This window comes from Saccostrea echinata, unplaced genomic scaffold, assembly GCF_033153115.1.
Source record: "Saccostrea echinata isolate AGI-Se365-2 ecotype Australia unplaced genomic scaffold, CSIRO_AGI_Sech_v1 ptg000001l, whole genome shotgun sequence".
NCBI classification, from domain to species: Eukaryota; Metazoa; Mollusca; class Bivalvia; order Ostreida; family Ostreidae; genus Saccostrea; species Saccostrea echinata.
In genome coordinates this window covers 36,387,420-36,408,040 of record NW_026889750.1, presented here as the reverse complement: position 1 = coordinate 36,408,040, position 20,621 = coordinate 36,387,420, and the positions used below count along the sequence as shown (strand labels likewise).

The 20,621-nt window shown below is 33.0% G+C and overlaps 1 protein-coding gene across 2 annotated transcripts; it reads right to left on the bottom strand.

The window, feature by feature from the left end:
- Positions 1 to 7,425: 7,425 nt before the first annotated feature.
- On the bottom strand, positions 7,426 to 19,933 carry LOC133190745 (uncharacterized). Of its 2 annotated transcripts, none has more exons than XM_061326436.1 (2): positions 19,859 to 19,933; positions 7,426 to 10,108 (listed from the first exon to the last, which is right to left on the bottom strand). In XM_061326436.1, the coding sequence occupies exon 2, from the start codon at positions 9,662 to 9,664 to the stop codon at positions 8,612 to 8,614; it is 1,053 nt and encodes a 350-aa protein (XP_061182420.1). In that variant the 5' UTR covers positions 9,665 to 10,108; positions 19,859 to 19,933; the 3' UTR covers positions 7,426 to 8,611. The 2 variants fall into 2 exon arrangements, with proteins under 2 accessions (XP_061182420.1, XP_061182428.1); XM_061326444.1 differs by lacking the exon at positions 19,859 to 19,933 and adding an exon at positions 12,193 to 12,207.
- Between the last annotated feature and the right edge of the window lie 688 nt (positions 19,934 to 20,621).

Sequence of the window (20,621 nt, the reverse complement as noted above, 5' to 3'; positions counted from 1 at the left end):
TCTTTGTAAGACATGCTGAAACTCTTTGCGAAGTGCAAAACATTTTAAGAATAAAACTGGCGATTATTTTCATGTAAATTGTTTACTGTGTATTACCAACAGTAATATATAGTAATTCACTATGTAGATATTACAAGTTACATTCACTGATGATTTTGTTTTGGCTAGATAATAACTTTGCATTCATCCGAAATGTATAATATCCTTGTATAGTTAAAACTATTAAACCTACAACATTAAATGATATTTAAAAGAATTTTATTTTTGTAATGAAATAATCCTGTGGAAATACATGGAAAAAATTCTCGCAAATATAAGTACATGTACATATACCGTTATCATTCCTATATAGAACTTTCTCTTTCTCTTCTGGACATGAATCTTCAGTTATCATAAAAAGAGTCACTTTTCTTGAAATTTTAAAGTCAAAATACGTGTAAATGATAACTACATGATATTTATGCTTAGATAGTAGGTATAACAGAATATCTTTTTTATAACTTGGACACTAAGGTAAAAAGGGGAAGTGGGACACATAAAATATTCAATGTTTGATTCTAGGTTTGAGTTTACACTAAAGTTTAATGAAAAGGAACAGGGTTCACTTAGGGCCTTTTTAGTTTGAGACTAGTTCTTTTTTACTTGGTACTTTTTTTTTTTACATTTAAACACTTGAATGTGAACTTCTCAGTTTTGTCATAATAGAATGACATTGGAATTACCAACCACGAGTGCTCTAGGACTGAGTAAAAAAAAATCTAGAAACTGATCTGCTCTTTAATTATGTAGCTGGTTAATCATACGGCAGAATAATCAAATTACAGAGTCCAATGTCTTCTTCGCAATTACAGAAGAATTTAAAAGACACAATGAACATTCGCCTAACACGTGCTATTGACCCCAGCTAAATACCCCTATAACATTGTACTGGATTTATGATTAACGTTTTCCTAAGATTTAGAAATACATTGTTTAATTTGAACATTACCTATATTAGGGGTGAAATTCTAGAATTTTGTTTGAGAAAATCTCTCAACATGAGTAATGCCATCATATGACAGTAAAGTGTGACAGTTCAGTTGAATTTTTAAAGACATTGTATAAAGGATGAAGGTTTCAACCATAGAGGGTAAAATCCTCATGACACAGGATAAAGACGGGATGGCATGATTTTGTTTTCTGTCAAGCTGAGATTAATAGTTCATAATCACAGTCAGAATTTACATGTATTTGATGTTTGCAAAGGGGTCAAGATAATTATGATGATACAAGGTCATATGAAATTATTGTATATCAGAATGAGATATCTTACCGGAAATGTCATCAATAGGGAGAATAATTTCTCCGTTAGGATCTAGGAAACTGTTGTGTATAGCAAAGTCGCAGTTTAACGTAAAGTTTCACAAGCTTATCTTTTAAAAAGATTGGTGAGCTAGCGCTGTAGCATAATAAAATACAGAAGAAGATATCTGAACCATTTGTTAAATTTGCTGAATCGATTAATTATTAACAGGAAGGCAGATTGGTACACTGCGGGTTGAGTTGGGGGTGGGGGTGTCGCAATTCAGAATGGTGAATCTAAGAGTGTGCTTCATGTCGGCAATGGCATAACTCCTAACTGTGCTTTAAGCATTCTGTATTTTACTGTAATTTCAATTTCGAGGTGAAAAATAAAAGGTCAGAAGAACCAATGAGCACCTTCGGGCCTTTCCGGCAAGCTCGGAAAACATATCCGAGGTTGTCGCGGTTTTCCGAGCTTGACGGAAAGATCCATGAAAGTAGATTAGAAAAGCTATGTATTCATTACAACTTTAGAAATAACAGTCTTGGTTTTATAAGACCCGAGTTACTGTTACTTTTTGTTCATTTACGTGCAGGTTAGACAAAACACGAAACTTCAGATCATATGTATTTTCAGATGATAAACACTAAATTGACAAGTCTTTCCGACATACGCTGAAAAAGATTTTTGTTGTTGTTGTTGTTGTTTTTTCCGAGCTTGCCGGAATTATCCACTAAGGTGGTAAAACTGTCAGGAAAGCTAGATGTCTAGAATCTTGGCATTATATGGCCAAATTTTTTCTTTTACTTTTATGTGTAGCTTAGACAATAAATTAAAAAAAAATTCATAATCAAGATCTAGACTGGTATTGACTGTCTCTAACCTACAAAATGTATTTCGCGCATATCAGACAGGAAAGGCCAGTGTAAATTCGGATCATTTCTATTTTTGTATGACAAAACGAAATTGTTATCGTACAGTCTATCTCTATCTACAGTAGTTTTCCCAGAATCCCCGACCGTGAAGTCGAGCATGCGTATTTCAGAAATATAGACTAACGTAGTTGCTAGCGCTCGAGAGCGCTAGCAATAAGGGTTCTGACTTTTTTCCAAAGGCCTTTATTGATCTTTTCATTATTTTTTTTTATTTATTTTTTAAAAAAATATTTATTCGCTAAAATATTTTAAAAAATAAAATTTGACAAATGTGTACAACAGAGCTGCATATCTGTGCGCGCTTTTTGAATTTTTACTTTCAAAATCTCTTTTTTGTCTTTACATGGACTGATATTCTGTTCATCGATATTTTAGGGTATTTTTTTTTACATGGATTGATATTCTGTTCATCGATATTTTAGGGTATTTTCTTTACATGGATTGATATTCTGTTCATCGATATTTTAGGGTATTTTCTTTACATGGATTGATATTCTGTTCATCGATATTAAAGGGTATTTTCTTTACATGGATCGATATTCTGTTCATCGATATTTTAGGGTATTTTCTTTACATGGATTGATATTCTGTTCATCGATATTTTAGGGTATTTTCTTTACATGGATTGATATTCTGTTCATCGATATTTTAGGGTATTTTCTTTATGGATTGATATTCTGTTCATCGTTATTTTTGGGTAGTTGAGAGGTACTGGTAACTCAGGAGCAATATTACACTGTTGATAGGGCAGATTATCAGAACAAGTGCACGTTTTGTGAGCTTCGGATAACATTAATAAAAAAACATGACCCTTTACTTCTATAAAAATAAAAACGACTGTATGGACAACACTGCTTGTTTTTGCATTTACCAAGTGGAATTTTAAATTATAGTTTTGTGGAAATTCTGTAAAATTTATTAATTTACTGCTCTGATTATTTTTAGTCACAAAATTAGGATATATATTTGTCTTTAAGATATCAGACTGAAATTTGACACGCTACACGTATTCGATATGAAAGATGTGAAGACATTGAGTCTAAGGGCCGATACACACGGTAAGGCTTGCCTTTTAAGTCTAAAACCTTATGTATTTATAAGGCAAGTCCTACTGTGTTTACCGCCCTAAGAGGTTCGATAAGTTTTTCATGCATGACCTTTTGTCCACCTGCGTGATTGTCAACGCATTTGGAAAATACGACCTACTCACTTGGGTCAAGCCTTAGAAAGGTCTTTGATCAAAGTTTGGTCATCATCCGTTTTAAACTTCATTCTCGACTTCTCCACAACAACTATGTCAGTTTCAAACAAACTTTATACAGAGAATCGTTGAGTGATGGTATTTAAGTGTATGCAAATAAAAGACAAGATATCTTTCCAGTAGAAGATGGTTAAGAATAGATTCGCCAGTAAAGAAAAAATTTTAATATTGAGTATAGGTTCAAATCACGGTACCGGGATAACAATAAGGGGTCGACGGTTTTTTATGGGAAAAACATTTTTGAGAATAACAATATTCATAAGTATGCAAATATCCAAATATAGTGAAAATTCAAGTTTGCTCAAATTTCAAATCTTGACCTGTGGGGCTATGTTAGGGCAAAGGGAATAAATAAAAACTTTATTGAAAAAAAAGTTTATATCAAGAACAACATAGTCTAAAGTTAGGGAAACCTCCCTGGATTATGCAGTGTAGATAATAACGGTTAGCATCGTCATTAGTATTTTCGCATAAATAGCAGGACTTTTGAGTTTGAATACTGTTCGTTATCTCCATATATTTCACTTATATGCCAGTTTTTTTATTCATCTTGGAATAAATTATCCACAATTATAGTAAGATTGGAATAAAAAATATATGCTAAAAATATCTTTGAAATTGATCTAAAAACAACATGGAAACAATCGGTCATTTCTCAAAATATTTGTTACATGTACAAGCTTCTGCAACAAGAAGACTACAATTTGTAAACGTTAAATAACCTCAAGTCGGCGGGAACACGCACGTATTGTTATAACCAATATTCCAGAATATTATGCGTCATAACTTAATTCTAAGCTGATTATAAGTGCAGTTTCTTAACTTATGCCATTTTTTTTTTTTGTTTACATAATGCAAGTTAATTTAATCCACAAATACTACATGTACATGTACGATACATGTTTTACCTTTGTGATGGTTATTCTACGAGAAAAGCACTTACTAAGCATTTTCGTCTTTTTTATACCCTCGCTTGAAAAGCGGGGGGGGGGGGGTAAGGGCTGGGGTAACACGGTAATGGGAATGTCAGTCTGTCCGTCTGTACGCCGTAACACTGAATGAGAAAGACATTTCGGGTTTACCATAGCAAAACATGGACACAGTCATTTATTCCATAAAATTTGGGGGTAGCCATCTCTTATCTGCAGCTCTTCCTATACCACTGAATAAAATTTAATAGAGACTTTTACGGACTCTTCATTGCATAGAGCCAAATATTGTGCAACTCCTATTTTTTGTTCTGATCGGACAGTTATTCGGAGTTTCCCATGTCAAAAAATAGACTTTCCCATTATACTCAATTGGGAGCGCGGAAGGGGGGGGGGGGGGGTATCATTTTGTAAGTTCAGTGCTCGCAGTATCTCGAGTTTCTATTGTGATGTAAAACATTTTGCAAAAATGTTGCAATTATGATGCATAAACCTTCTTGTCAAATAAGTCGCACTTCTGTCACTTAATCTTAATTTGTGTATCAGTTCTACTGATCTTGTTTTACTCTCGTCGTTCCGATTTTATGAATAGAAATACATGTATTCTCATCACGAGTTTGAGGATTTGTTATTTATTTTCCAGTCTAAATGCATGGTCCACACGATTGTCTTAGTTCCTTAGATAATTATTATTTCCAATTGTTTAATTCCTTTTTTAATAATGGTGATTAAGCAAATGAAAATAATAGCTAAAGCGAGTAAAAAAAAACTTTTAAACGAGGGGTGGAGAAAATTATAAAATATTTATCATGTGCAATTGAAAATGAAATTTCTGTTTCGAAGCTCTAAATTTACGGGTTATACAAAAAGCAAAACACATAAACTAATAAGGTATTTTGTATATCAATATAATAAGTATACAGGACAGAAAACAGATGTTATACGCCGACTTTACACTCAGCTAATAGGTCACCTCCAATATTTAATCACCGAATCGCATGATTCCGAGCCTCCTGTGCTTTGAGTTCCATGACCCTCTATTTCCCTGCATTTCTTGACCAGATTTAATTAAAGGCCTTTTGTACTACTCAGAATTCGTAACCAGCTAGTAAAATGTTTTGAGAGTAGATTTCTTTAGGTATTTATCAGATAGCAAAGGATTTTATCAAAGAAATCACATTTTGAGAAATGTCATTATCTTTTAATTACATAAATTTTAAAGAACTGGTGATGTGTGTAAATTCTTATTTGCGTTCGATCTCTGTAGATAGACTATGAATATGACAATTCTATGTAAATTTTTTCTCATTTCTTCAAATGTGTTCGTAAAAAAGGACTTATGCAAGACAAAATGAATTGAGACGTCATTTTGTTGCGATGTTTTTGTCATGTTATTTTATAATAGTCTATAGAAACATTACACTATGGATATTAAAAGTTTGGAAGCATTCGATCGGGCTTAGTCATCTTGAAATCAACGCCGCAATTTTGGAAGAAAGCTAATTTCTTGTCTCTCTAAAATAATATATTATATAGAAAATGTTCTTATATATTTTTCGACAATCATATACACGCAAGTTACCAAACTTACAGTATAGTAGAAAGCAAACTTGTTATTTTGTACGATGATCCTTTTTTTTCATAAGTGCCCCTTGGAATCTCAATTCAGTTTTTCTTCTTTTACGAGGCACACAATCAAGCAGAAATTCCAATTCAGCACCAAATGAAAAGTGTATTCAGGGATTGTAAAATTGCTGTCAAAACTCTGGACTCGATTTAACATTTTAATTCCAACTATTCGTTGTTTACAAATATCCAGCCTGTGACTTAGCAGATTTTATCCAGTCATTGAACCAGAGCCATTCAAAAATAAAAATGAGAAGAGAAAAAAAAATGATGACGTATTTGTGTTTAAGGTTTTCATGTTTTTATTTTTCTCTTCGAGTGTTTTAAGTTCGCAGAAATACAATTTATGCAGTACAAAGAATCCATCTTCACAATTTTACTGATGCTTTTCATCTGATATCATACCAGACATTTAAATTCATTTATTCACAATGTAATACGATAATTATGGGACATAAATAACGTATCATACAGTAATCCAATCAAAAAAAATTTATGATTGACAAACATTAATAAAAACCAAGATTACCAACGCTTAATATTTCAAATAGGAAAAAAAACCTTTGATGAACTATAATGAAAAAATATATATATTTAATTTTTGTTGCAGAGATCTATAAATATTCTTAATGATAATAAAGAAAGAAAAAAGTTCCAAGAAATTCTCGGCCAGCCGAGATCTGGCAAGAAAGAATGAATAAAACAAGACTAGATTTAAGGAATGTTGTTTTCATTTATGGGAAAATATTTTCCCACAGTCTTTTAGTTAATTAGCTAATATATAATTGATAGACTCAAACAGAACTAAAACAGAAGATTGTAGTGATTAAGTTCTATTTCTCCGCAGTCATAACGGATCGTGATTTGTTAATTAGTGGTTGTTATTTATTGAAATGAACGCTTCGTGTTAAAAGAATATATATATATATATATATATATATATATATATATATATATATATATATATATAGAGAGAGAGAGAGAGAGAGAGAGAGAGAGCTGGTTACAAAATCCAGAAAAAAGATATTGCGCACTAAAACTCCAAGAAATCTATACTATATAGAAGCCAGAATTAATTAATCAAAGCAACAGAGGATTTCAATTGATATATATTTTTTCTGAAATAAATGTACATTGTAGTTGTAAATGCAAGCTGATAAAAATAAATTGGCACGGTGGAATAATACATATACATAAACTGTATACAGGACAATAATTAAATATTAATAAATTACACATGAATTCACACATATAGTATTCAGAAAAAATGGGATTTTTCTAACCCTGTTTAACAGGGAACGCATGGATGGAAGTACTATAATAAACAAAGATTACTTTCAATATTATGCAGACACTCCAGAAATTTGGATGGAATTCTCTTTATTGTTTTAATTAAAAATTACAGAGATCTGAATGTCAAGAACTGGAATGTCAGTGTAACACTTTAAAGGAATGACCAAAAACTTCAGAGTTTGTGAACTCAATTACGTATACCCATAATACCTTCTTATGGAAATTTGCCGTGCTATACTTTGTTAAGTGTTATATTGACGTGCACTGAATTTGGAAAACCCTGATCTTAATACTCTCAAGAACAAATGGTCATACAATTGAGCAGATTTTCATTTGATTTCTAAAGAAAGTTGTTTCCAGAATTCAAAAATTTTTATTAGCTAGGTTTAAATATAATGAGCTTACTGGGCGATTTGTACGTGAAGAAATCTGTCGACTGACAGACTGAGAATATGGACAATAGATTTAATAGGCAACAATGTGTCCACTAATTAGTTTTGAATGAATCGTTTTAATTACCCCCTGGTAGGTCACACCATTCATGCTAAGGTTTTATTGTCTGTCAAAAATGGCCACTAATCAACTTTGATTTTAAACTGTTAAATAATTAAATTTGTACTTTAATATGGAACAGTAAAAAATTAATATCAATTAAAATAACCTTTTACAATATCTTACAAATCGGACAAGAATTATTTTTCTTATAAACGTTAATCGTTTCTTATTTTCGACACGCTCTTCATAAAAAAAAATCCTTTAACTTTTTTTTAGTTTCAATACAAATAATTTTCCATAGTTAGCTTTTACAATTAAAATATTTAGATTAAATCTATGTAAAGCAGTCAGTAAATTTACATTTAAATGGTCCTAGCTTGTAGAAATAGGCTTTCGACGTATTTATGTCAATGTATATCAACAGCTATGCAAAGGAATATTAGATACCAAAAATTGAATTCTTGTGAATAGAATATATGGCTTAATAGGCCGACATTTCATCATTACACAAGTCAATGTAACCATTTCAAAAGAAAATGAATACAAAAAGCATCATGTACGATTCCACAATAGACCAATTGTCTCCCATACAAATATATTGCACAAGCGAAATCTTCATCCATTATACTCTTCAATACAAAGCACCATATAAACCCATGAACCAATCACAGTATCATATCACAGATAGGCTTCTTAAACCCGACAACATTCCTGTCTTTCGGACAACCGTTCGTGGTTCTAAATGCCACATAGTGAAGCAGACTTCCTGTGTAGGAAGTTGGCACTGTTATCACGAGTCTCCATTATACACTATGTGTAGAGCAGTGTCTGTTTGAGGTGGTTCTTCCGGATATTCAATTTCAGGTTCAGGAATATCTTCTGGGTCTTCGTTGTCCACTCCGATTAACCAGTTGATGATCATGTGATCTTTATCAGAATCCTCGCCCGAATCGTCTTCATAATCATCGTAACCGACATGCTTCTGCGGTATCAACTGGATGGTTGAACTGTAGCGCCTCATGCCGTTGACAGTACCACTATTGTATCTGTTTTTGGTCAAATTGTCTGTTTTATCTATAGAGAGTACTTTATTGTTCACAGAATTGTTCGTTCGAGATTTTTGCCGCATCGTCGTTTTTTGTCGGTTCGTTGTGTAGTCAGAAATAGGGGAAATCTTAGGTTCACTTTGACAGTGCGTAAGGCTTTTCTTTTTAAGTTGTGCGGTATTGTTGTTTCCACTAGAAATGGAATTATCCTTGGAGGATAACCGGGTCCGGTATCCGTTTTTGACAGACCTTGGCGTACTCATTTTTGCTTTTTTATCTATGGACTCTAATTTCAAAGTACTCACAGTTGATGAAGTATTGGTCTGTTCTGAAGGAACCCACGTCTTTGATCTCTGAATATATCCGTTGGTCAACTTTCTGCCATTACTGTTGGCGGATTCAGACGATTCCTGACTGAAAGGTGACTTTGTAAAGCGATGTCTGTGAGAACTGTCACTAGCGTTAGTACTTGGCTTGCTACTTCTACTTCGAATGTAACGACTGCTATGGTATGCGGGAAGGGGAGAATTCCTGGCTCTATCCTGTATTGGCGGCAATTCGGGAGCGCTCATCCTCCTTAAATGAGTGTCACTGTTCTTTTTTCCGTGATAGGAGTTTTCATTGCTAAATTCAATTTCTCTTATCGATTCAATATCAAAAGTAACACTTGCTCTTCGACGGAAATTAAATGTTGTCGTCGGTCTCGAGTTAAATCTCCCTTCCGTGCCGTTTGCCGGTATTTTCAATACTGACTCAAAACGATTATTTCGCGTCATTGGATTGGATTCCGATTTCATCTTACAGGCGCATGCGTCGGTATGTCATAAAGAGTTTATTATGATAATCTATTCAACGTATCATATCTGCACAGGTAGAGCATTTAAATTCATTCCTATTCCTATTCAGTAGGTCTATGTGAGCTATTATACTTTAAGTGATCGGCTATTGATAAGAAGGGGGCTATGGAGTCCATCAGACCTTGAACATGCACTGTGACGTGGAAATAGCGTGTGGCCAAACCTCGGTCAAGGACAAGATAATTTACCGCCAAGGAAGGCGGGTCTGCTACCGAGTATAGAACCAGTGTTTATCCAATACACAAAGTTTATTGATCCTCCAAACTTCCCGCTGACTTTTAACTGTCTTTGATCCAAATTTCAATATTTTCCGCTCAATTTCCAGACTACAGTCCCTTTTTTCGCTTTAATCAAATGTCAATGACTGCTGAGAACCTCGAATATCTGAAAAAGAAACATAATGGAAGTTTTGATATCAATAAACAGCTATTAATTTTATGATAAAGTACAATTTGATGCATCAATTAATCTTGTGATATCGTTCCCATTTAATCATTATTATTAATAATTTGTTGCTCATACACTTTCTCTCTCTCTCCTTTTTATCCCAAAATTAAAGAAAAAAGTATCATCAGATTGTGCTGATGAAAATATTTTTCAGTATACTTTAAAAGAAATCAAGCATACTTTTTTGGTCTAATTTCTCAAAGAGAACTTTAAAATGATATAATTATGTAACAGAATCAAAGAGAGGAGCTCCTGTGCTAAGAATTCCTGAGGAGTGCTTTCATTTCTTGGAACTAAAAACTCGTGGCTTTAGAAGAGACGGGTGGAATTAGTTGAAACTATTTGCTTTGGTAGAATCAACCCTGTCTCAAATTATTCTGTCAATGTTCCCCCACTTGGTGCAGATTGCAGACAGCGCATGCATTATAATTTATCTCCTGCCAGATGAGAGTCCCTGACTGGTAAGAACATTAATCCTCTACTCATCATTAAAATAATGGAATAAAACTTTACATACATTCCCTGTGATTATAAATTTCATCATACAGATATATTTATACAACATTTTGGTTTTTCCACAAAGCAATTTTCCCCACTTCTAAATTTTTTTCAATAAGAACATCTGCACCGACTTCAAATTAAATGACCTGCACATTGTACCGAAAGCGATATTTTCCGATACAAATACATGTATATACGACTGGAAGCGAATGTTCACAGTATACAATTAGAACTACTTACTTTTTAGTTCGTTTCCTAAGATTTATTACCTGTAGTTTGTAGCCTATCTATGCAAGAGACCATTGGCCTGAACTTAAAATGTCCCAGTGAAACCTTTAAGAGCCGCGTCATTGAACCAATATTGACACAGCACTTGTAGATTTATGTATTGGTCTTTATACATATAAAACAAGGTATTCAGACTTATCTCTTATTCTGCAGTCTATTTTTGCTTAAGAATGATTTAAGATGAGTCCCGGTGAAATACGATCCAAATTCTACTAGGCCCAAGTGTTACTTTCCACATTCTTATCCTTCGGTAAATTTTTTAATTGCCACCTCAGAGAAAAATGAAGACAAAGAAGACAATCTTAACAAGCATTCTGAGAGTATTGCATTAGCAATACTAGTCCCCTACCGGCAAGTGTAATCTGGTTCCCGTTAAGAATTAAAAATACCATAATTCCGTAAAAAATTAAAGAAGTGGGACGAAATGCAAACTTGATCTATAACTAATCAAGGTAAAGCCACATACCAAAAATCAGCTCAATATCTACAAGCGTTTAGAAGAAAATTGCGGAAAACCCTTAAAAATTGAAAAGGCTGTAATTCCGTCAAAAATCAATGAAGCGGAACGAAATGCAAACTTGATCTGTAACTCATCAGGATACACTCACATACCAAAAATCAGCTCAATATCTGCAAGCGTTTAAGAAAAAAGTGCGGAAAACCAAGTGGGACAGACAGAGGGACAAACAGACAGACAGACGGACAGACAGCTAGACAGACAGACGGACAGACAGACGGACGGACAGACTCAGAGGAAACCTATAGTCCCCTCCGGTTTCACCGGTAGGGGACTAATAACAAATATATAGTGAAAGGAAGATTGGAGACAATTTTAAAATCAAAATATTTCAAATTTTCCCATTTTTAATTTATGACAAATAAGTTGATAAAACCGTTAAGATCTTGGACAAACACTTTCAGTATTTATTAAAATTGATTACAATGACAGTATAATAATTGGCTAGCTAGAACCTTTGTAGGCAAAGGAGTTTTCAAAAACTAACAAGTCCATTTGAAGTACCATAACTCTATTTAAATGATACATGTACTATATTTAGCAGGAGGCGAGAAAAAACAACATCTAATTTTTTTAACTACTTATAGTAGTTAGATTAAAGCCTCAGCATGATCAGAGGTTCCAAGAAATATACGCCTCAATATTTAACCACAAGGTACAGAACCACAGCTAAGTTTCAATCAATGAAGAGAAAATTTATGATAGGTATACTCACCCTAGGACAGACGAAAGGTTCAAATTTATGACGATTTTCGCATTTAATCCCAGACACAAAAAAAACTAAAGTAAAGAAACAAAACTTAAAATGTCCATTTGCTAACCAATCTAATGTAACAAGTACCTTAGCAGACCCTAGTTCTGCTAATAGATTAAGACTTTTGCGGTCTGAACTGAAATGACTTTACAGATTATGGATGGAAAACTTGAAAGTCATTGGGTTTTATAGCAATCAGTTATCAGTGTGTATTTTATCGTTTTAGCGTGCAGTGCCTTGATTGATTACCAAAAAAGCTTAGCATGAGAGAGAGGCCAGGTATGATAGGGGGTCAAGGTAGAATGTCTGAGATAATGAAGTAAAGACAATTCAACGGGATTCCATCAAAGAAAAAGCAATCATGGAAATATTGTATTGGAAAATACGATTTTTTCCCTTTTCATGTACACCATTTTATTCGGGAAACTTTCAGAAAATATAGAACACAATTCGTACCTAATTATTTCTTCTTTCCTTATAATCAATAGAATCTCATTAGGTGCTGTCTCAAAGCACCCATCAAGACGAGAGGGAATGATGAATGTACACTCAACAAGATAATAAAAAAGAATATTAATTTGGATGAGAAAATGAAGTCTCTTCATGCATCTTGTTCATACATCATCAACATCTGTGTCGAGACCTAATAGACCTAATTAACACTTCTGTTCAAAGCTAATGGTTCCTGGGAATGGACATTTTGAAGTAGATTTTATTTTTTCTTTTTCTTCATTGTCCTTTGTTTGTCTTTTTTTTTTTACCTACAATAATTAATTCCAAGTGCATTGAAAACTTACATGTACCCGCGCAAAGGAAGTATTATTTATACGCCGGTAAACATGTCCTGTTATTTTATCTCTTTGGGTTACAGGATGCACTCCCGGAAGTGTCAACAGACAGAGCGTGTCTGATTTCACATGGGCCATGTTCAATCAGAGATAATCATGGCAGTTCCATCCTGTATGAAATCGTTATTTAAGTCCTGTTAACATTATTTAAAAGTTATCTGTGTGTGTTTTCTCATATAAAAACGAATACCCATTGAGAATCTCTAAACGAAATGTGGCAAAAATTACTATAATTTTCAATTTTGATTATTGTAATGGAGACTTTGGTTTAGATATTAAATCCTTATTTTGTAAAAGAATGCATTACCATCGGCAAACTCTTTCGGTCGATTTTCTGTTTTAGAGGGTAAGCGACCTCAACTGGCCTAGCAAATATCGGACTAATTAGAAACTAGGATATAGGCACGATACTTCATATGGGATTCTTATCTATAATGCATGTAAATTCTGATTTCTGACCTTATTTCCTAGTAATGGTCTGCTTTTTTTCTTTCCTTAATTTATCGGAGGTTTTTTCATTGCTTGATTATTTTATACTTTATTGGGCCGGTCACGGTAGCTTAGTGCTTTGTAATTTGTTTTGAAATCGGGAGGCCTGGGATCGATTCTCGTTTGCCGCGCCGGACAAACCTAAGAAGTGATTGTTCCTTCGCCGAGCGCCCGTCATTAGATGTGAAAGTCACGGATCTTTTAGATGAGATCTTAAAAACCGAGGTCACAGTTGGCGTTGGCACGATAAAGAACCCTCTCTGCTGAATGGCCCAGAGTCCAAAGTATAGGTCTAAATTTGAAGCCCTTCACCGGTATACAGTAACGTCTCTATATGAGTGAAAAATTCTCGAATAGGATGTAAAACAACATACAATCGATCAGTATATTTTCTTGCATTTCCTGGATAGGGATCACATTACTTGTATATAGACTGAAACAGTTACTTTATTACGTTTTCAAATGATTTTTTGAAAAATAGCTATCTAGATTGCATGTTGCCTATTTCGTATGGATGTATGTTGCCTATTTTGTATGAATAATAAGAAATTTAACAAATGAGATCAATGAGAACTTACTTTACATTGATATACGCGGATATAATACAATGGCATATTTATTAACTTTACTGGTATAGTGATACGCGGATACAGCAATATCCGTATCAGCTTCCAGGGCTGATACAGGTCCTGCAGGACTGATATGGATTTGCAGGATTGATACAGATTTATATCACGATCCTTGCAGATTAACCTTTAAAAAAAAAAACAGCACTTGTGATATTTGACCTATTATTTGTTTACATTCTCTGTAAATTTTTGCATGTTATTACCAAGTATGTAATTTAAAAAAAACAAACAAATAAAATATACCCTTTTCCATACCACACCCTGTATCAGCCCTCGGTCCTTCGGCCCTCTGGTTGATATTGGTGTTTCGGACTGATACTGGATGTGATATGAAATAAGGTATGTTTTATTCTCTGTATACTTTCGATGGTGGATATGGTTTGTTACTATAGTATTCATCAAAAAAATATTAATATTGATCGAGGCAAAGCATTCCTATCTACGCTGTACATGTATGTATATATATATTTATATTTGCTGTGTTTTTCTACTTAGCCAACTGTGAAATTGATTTGAAAGCCATTTTTGTGTATACTCACGAGTAGAAATATACACGGAGAAAGTCGCGCTAAAGTGACGTCACAACGAGGCTACAGAGACGTTATAAAAATATGACGATATAGGGCAGCGAGAAATTCAAACATTGGGTATTTTTTGCGCGCCTCATGAGATATGCCTATGACAAGTCTGTGTAATTTACACACCAATAACTCACACAAAGCTTAAAAACATTCCTTAAATATACTATTGAATATGGATTAAACTATTCACCTCAACTTGCTTATCTTATTTTTGCTGATTGTAAAATAATTATGTATCAGTATTCTCGGTTATTCATTGATAATGTGGGTGTTGATTTCTTATGTCATTAAACCTTTTTCTATCGGTATAATTCAGAGCTTAAGCTAGAGTAATTTGCGATCTGTTGTACACTAAACTTTGGGTTCTTTATTCCCTTGTTCCACAATAGACACTGACAGAGTACATATAAACAAACAACAAACAAAAACAAAACTTATGCACAAGGATAAATAATGTGCTGATCTTATGTAATATGTTGAATTAAACTTAAAATGTCACACATGGTGACATGGGTGATATATAATAATAAAAAGAACTTGTTTTTTTAATGCAAAGTCAATATTTTTGACAATTCCTTGATATTTTTGGACATTAAAGGTGGATTTGTTCAAGCATTTTAGGTCTATAAGAATTAATTTTCTGCAAAAACTTATTCCGTTAAGCTTATTATATTGAACATTTCAATATAAAGTAAGAGAGAGGTCACTTTTTATACATAGCAGCTGAATTATTTACATATCCCAAACTTATTTCCCAGATAAAATGACAAAATAAAGAAAATATATTCAGAGGAAATGACACCTTTTTTTTTATAGTAATGCTGTCTATCTCGTATAGATGTGCATATATAATAGACCATTCTGCCAATTCATTATTTTGTCTACATGCAGAACAGTAAAATGATTTTAAGATCTCCTCATTTGTTAAACTCTAAAAGCGGAAAAAACCATACGCGTATGCCGGCTTATAACACTTAAATCACCCGCACTCTCACTTCCATCCCCACCCCCAAAAAATCCAACAAACATAAAACAAAACAAAAACATTAAACAAAACAGAGACAAAGGAACATAACGAAGAAAGTGCAAAACAGAAACAAGAAAAAGAAAGACAAAACAAAACCAAGAAATGAAATGATTGACGGAGATATTGCTGTAGTATCACGTCCCTTGTAAGATTAGTTCACTCATATAGCGGTAAAAATGAACGAAGTAAATAATAATAAATTAATCAAAAGACAACTTTATTTCTTCCCCTATTTGCACAAATCGGAAAAGAACATTATTATTTTAATTATTAGTATGTCACTATGGTGTGTAACATTACAACGGTTGGATATATGCATATATACATGTAGCTATAGGTAAATGTTAGATAGTTACGAAAAAATAACAAAACTACTTGTACATGTATAAAGCGATAGTATACACAGATTGAAGACAGCGGAATATTTAGCCAAATACATATCCACGTAGCATATGTACATATGTACTACATGTATAAATATCAATTAGACTATTCACCTTTTTCAAATGCCTATCTAATTTTTACTTATTGTTTGAATAATTATGTAATATTATCTTGATAAAGTGGGTGTTGATTTCCTTATATCATAAGACCTTTAACTATTTAACTATTGGTAATGACCATTCAGGACTTTCTCTTCAAAGAAAATCTTAAATAACTTCTCGTTTTGTTTTCACTTTAACTTATAGAAAAGGTTTTATTTCTTTGTGCCTTTTTGGCACAACAGACAATCAAAGCACATTCAAATACACATGTAAATAAATGCACAAACAAACAAATAAACAAGGGAAAACTTACCTACAAAGATACATATATGTTCTCCAAGTGAATATTAACATATTCATACATAAAATACAGAATTAATTTGAAAGGTAAAAAAAAGTCCAACTTTTGACAATTTGATCCTTGACACTTTGGACACTTTAACGTTTGATCAGTTTAAACATCTTAGGTCTAACAATTATATTTCTTCAAATAATGATTCATTTATCTCTATATATTAGACATTTCAATATAAAGTGGAACAAATATTCAATGTCACCTAAATTACAAAGTATATGTACGTTGTATTTCTACTTTTTTCTGCACGTGGGCGTCCCTTAATAATGTGGTGAAGTAGCATAAAGAACGAAATACATTCCTTATATGTTAAATATGATGACTTCAATTTTTTAATCGTCATCTTCACTTCCTTATGTAGCAATATACCCGTATTACCTGCATATGGGGTTCTTTCCCAGTTGATTCGATACGCGAGAACATGCTCTAGGTACATGTACATATGTGTGAACAATTTCTAAAACAGGGCAAGCAATTGACAAACAAGTTGATGAAACAAGGATATCAACAGTCTTCTTTTTGAGTCATCATTTTGGAAGTTTTATGGGCGATACAATGACCTTGTCAGCAAATGCAACATATCATTAAATCAAATGCTGACTATCGTTTTTCATACTAATTGTTAGGCTATTACTAACACACTGAATTGTCTACGGATTTTTCCGTTTTCCCTGATTAGGACAAGGAGCACACGGCGGGTGTGACCAGTCGGCAGGGGATGCTCACTTCTCCATGGCACCTGATCCCACATCTGATGTTTTGGAGGTCCGTGTTTGCTCTACTCCCGATTTGTATTGTCTAAATGGATTCTGACCTTGATTACTGTTCGTTATCTCCATATTTTATGTTGCAGGCCTTTATATTGTTTGCTACGTATCTACTGAATCTTTTACCACTGCAGATTTCTATACTACCGGGTAGTATATGATAAAGTATTACTGTCTTTTCTAAATATAAAACTTCGTAGTATACATTACATATATTTTACACTCATTTACAATATCTAGAATTATACCATAAATAAATAACAAATATGTTGTCTACATATTTGGCATAAATGAAATATAACCCGAAAGAGAAATAAAATGTGTGGAAGGAAGAATTAACCGACGGACTATCAATATGCAGAGGGAAATAGTGTAATATATATATATATATATATATATATATATATATATATATATATATATATGTATGTATGTATGTATGTATGTATGTATGTATGTATAAATTTCAACCTAATTTTGTTAAAATTTATTTTTTGAAAAAAAAGAGATCTTTGCATAAACGTTGATAATTGAGCGTTTTCACATATCCAAGCTGACTTCGATGAAATTATGGTTCTCCGGATTGAGATTGTAGGGTAATTGGTCATTTTGTGTTTCAAGTGTTAATTACTGTTAAAACACCGTGCCGTTACCCTGACTGTCCGTGTATTTCTTTAATGCTAATTAAATCACCGTTGAGAACTGCGAATTAGTATGTTTGTTTTTTGCAGTTATCTATCGAAAAAATTACTACACAAACTTTGTAAATTAAATGATGTATTTCAGACTTAGTTTTGATTATGGTGACAATGCTGAATGAACGTATGTGAAATCTGTTTTGGAAAAATATCAATGATTTCTCAGTCATGATTTGTGGTTTTCTTTTTTTTTTTTTCCCAGTTTTAAAATAAAATATAGAAGCATGTGGTTATTTTTAATCAAGAATCAAGACAAATAAAATGATTTAACATCTAGACTCTTTCAGTCTTCTTGTATACATGAATAGAGCTACCTAGGAAAAAAGTATGTACATCAAGAAAATGCGTATTTTGATACGGTTAACCGGTTAATCGGTCGGAACGTCTTGCAGTTAACAGATTAGCAATTCTGTATTCGATTGCCATCCCTAATATATATATATATATATATATATATATATATATATATATATATATATATATATATATATATATATATATATATATATATATATATATATATATATATCCCTTATAATTAACTGGAAAGTTGAACGACCGATCAAGGATTAAATTTAATGCATTATTAGCTGACAGACTTCCAAGTTCCTGGTATATAGATTAAACAGTCCTCTACAGTTAATTTGATTTTAAATCTGCATTGATACTAAGACTATTCAATTTTTTTAAGTTTTGCACACGAAGGAAGATGTCTTAACTTGCAAGCAGCTAAATGGTTTTCATCAAAGCACTGGAAACTCCCCCGCGGTGAGGTAATGTCCCGATTGATTTAAAATCAAAAATATTTAATAAAACTGTCAGATCTTACAAACATAACAATTTTCTGCTCAGCTAAACACGACTGATATGTAAGAAACATGATACCTGATACTGGGTCGAGCTACCAAGACGCAAAAAACTAATGGACCATAGCATTACTTATCAGAAAAAAATAAGCAGGTAGATGAACTTTTAATAATTCTAATTTTTTTTTAATTGGCAAATTTAATTTATACTCGAGTTCCATTAACTCCTTATATAGTAACAACGATGATTTAAACCAACTGAACACGTCACAATTTAATATATAAAGTCGCAATATACCCCTTTTCGTATACATGTGCATGTATTAATGATATTCAGAACTTTTCACGCAAAATTCCTTTAATATACTTAGAAGTAAATAGTACTTGTATGTTTTACAGGCACAGGACAGTAACATGACCAATATCGATCTTGTATCGGAATAATCATCATTTTTACAATATCTATAACCAAAAACCCATCTGTTCATTTTTTCTAACTTCGAAGCATCTTTGCCGCATATTTACGAGTAACATTTTCCCCCACCTATTTGTCTTCTCAGTACAAAGTATAAAACAAAGATAGAAGGACATTAAGTTTTTTTTCCGGAGAGCACACGATTGCACGGACATAATAGTCCCTGAGACGATACAACATCTATTACTCTTGATATAATCATTAATAATTAAACAAACAGTTTCTCTTCTGGAAATATGTTAAGATATTTTTTTCCAAGTTTTATCAATTTATCACTCTTGTATTCTTAAAGCTACTTAGTTATTCATAAAGACTTTCTATTAATTTTACCAAGCATCCTTGCGGACAAACTAATCAACATTCTTTCGAAAATCTGCCGTCAAAAGAAGGTCCTTTAGGGATAAAATTTCCCTTAATATACAGCATGCAGTTTGTAATTTGAATTAGAATCTTTCCTTTTAACTTACCAAAATATTATCCACTGTAATGAAAGAAAAGCCCCTCAAATCACCAAACTTCTGACATCAGGCGATGGTGCAGCAGACTGATTATTTTTCCATCCTGGTCTCTATCTTAGTTACGTAACGAGATTGGTTTATAATGCAGGTAAAACACAGTTTATTGATTTTAAACGGCGAAGAGAGAAAATGATATCAGAGTATCACAAAGTGCATTAACATATTGCTGAAGTTTAAACATGTAATAAAAAGATTTCTCGCTGCCCCGTGAACTGATAACCCAGCCTAGTTAATCGCGCTTAAAATGCTTGCATACCTGTATACCTAGTCTGATTAGAATTCCCAATACGTGCATTTTCTATTAGATTGTATGTACATAATTTTACACCAGAGTTATTGAGACGGACTTTATCTCATGATATTGCCTTTGTCTGCGCCAGAAATAACCTTCATTACAAGAATATTCGTATTCGGCATATATATTCGGTTTAGTATACTATATTGGGATTAGATAAAACCCAACCTTCCAACTTCCAGATATAGTACAAACAGGCCCGTAGGAAGCAATTTCAGTTTGGGGGGGGGGGGGGCACAGCCAAACATTTTCAGTTGGGGGAGCACTATTAACTACAAAAATTCCTTGACAAGCAAAAAAGAAAAGAAAAAAAGAAAAAAAAAAAAAGGTCATCAGCCGTTTTTATTGAGGGGGCACAAGCATACAGTAGCTAAGTTTTCTATAGTATTCTATATATTGGCAAAATTATTGGGGGGG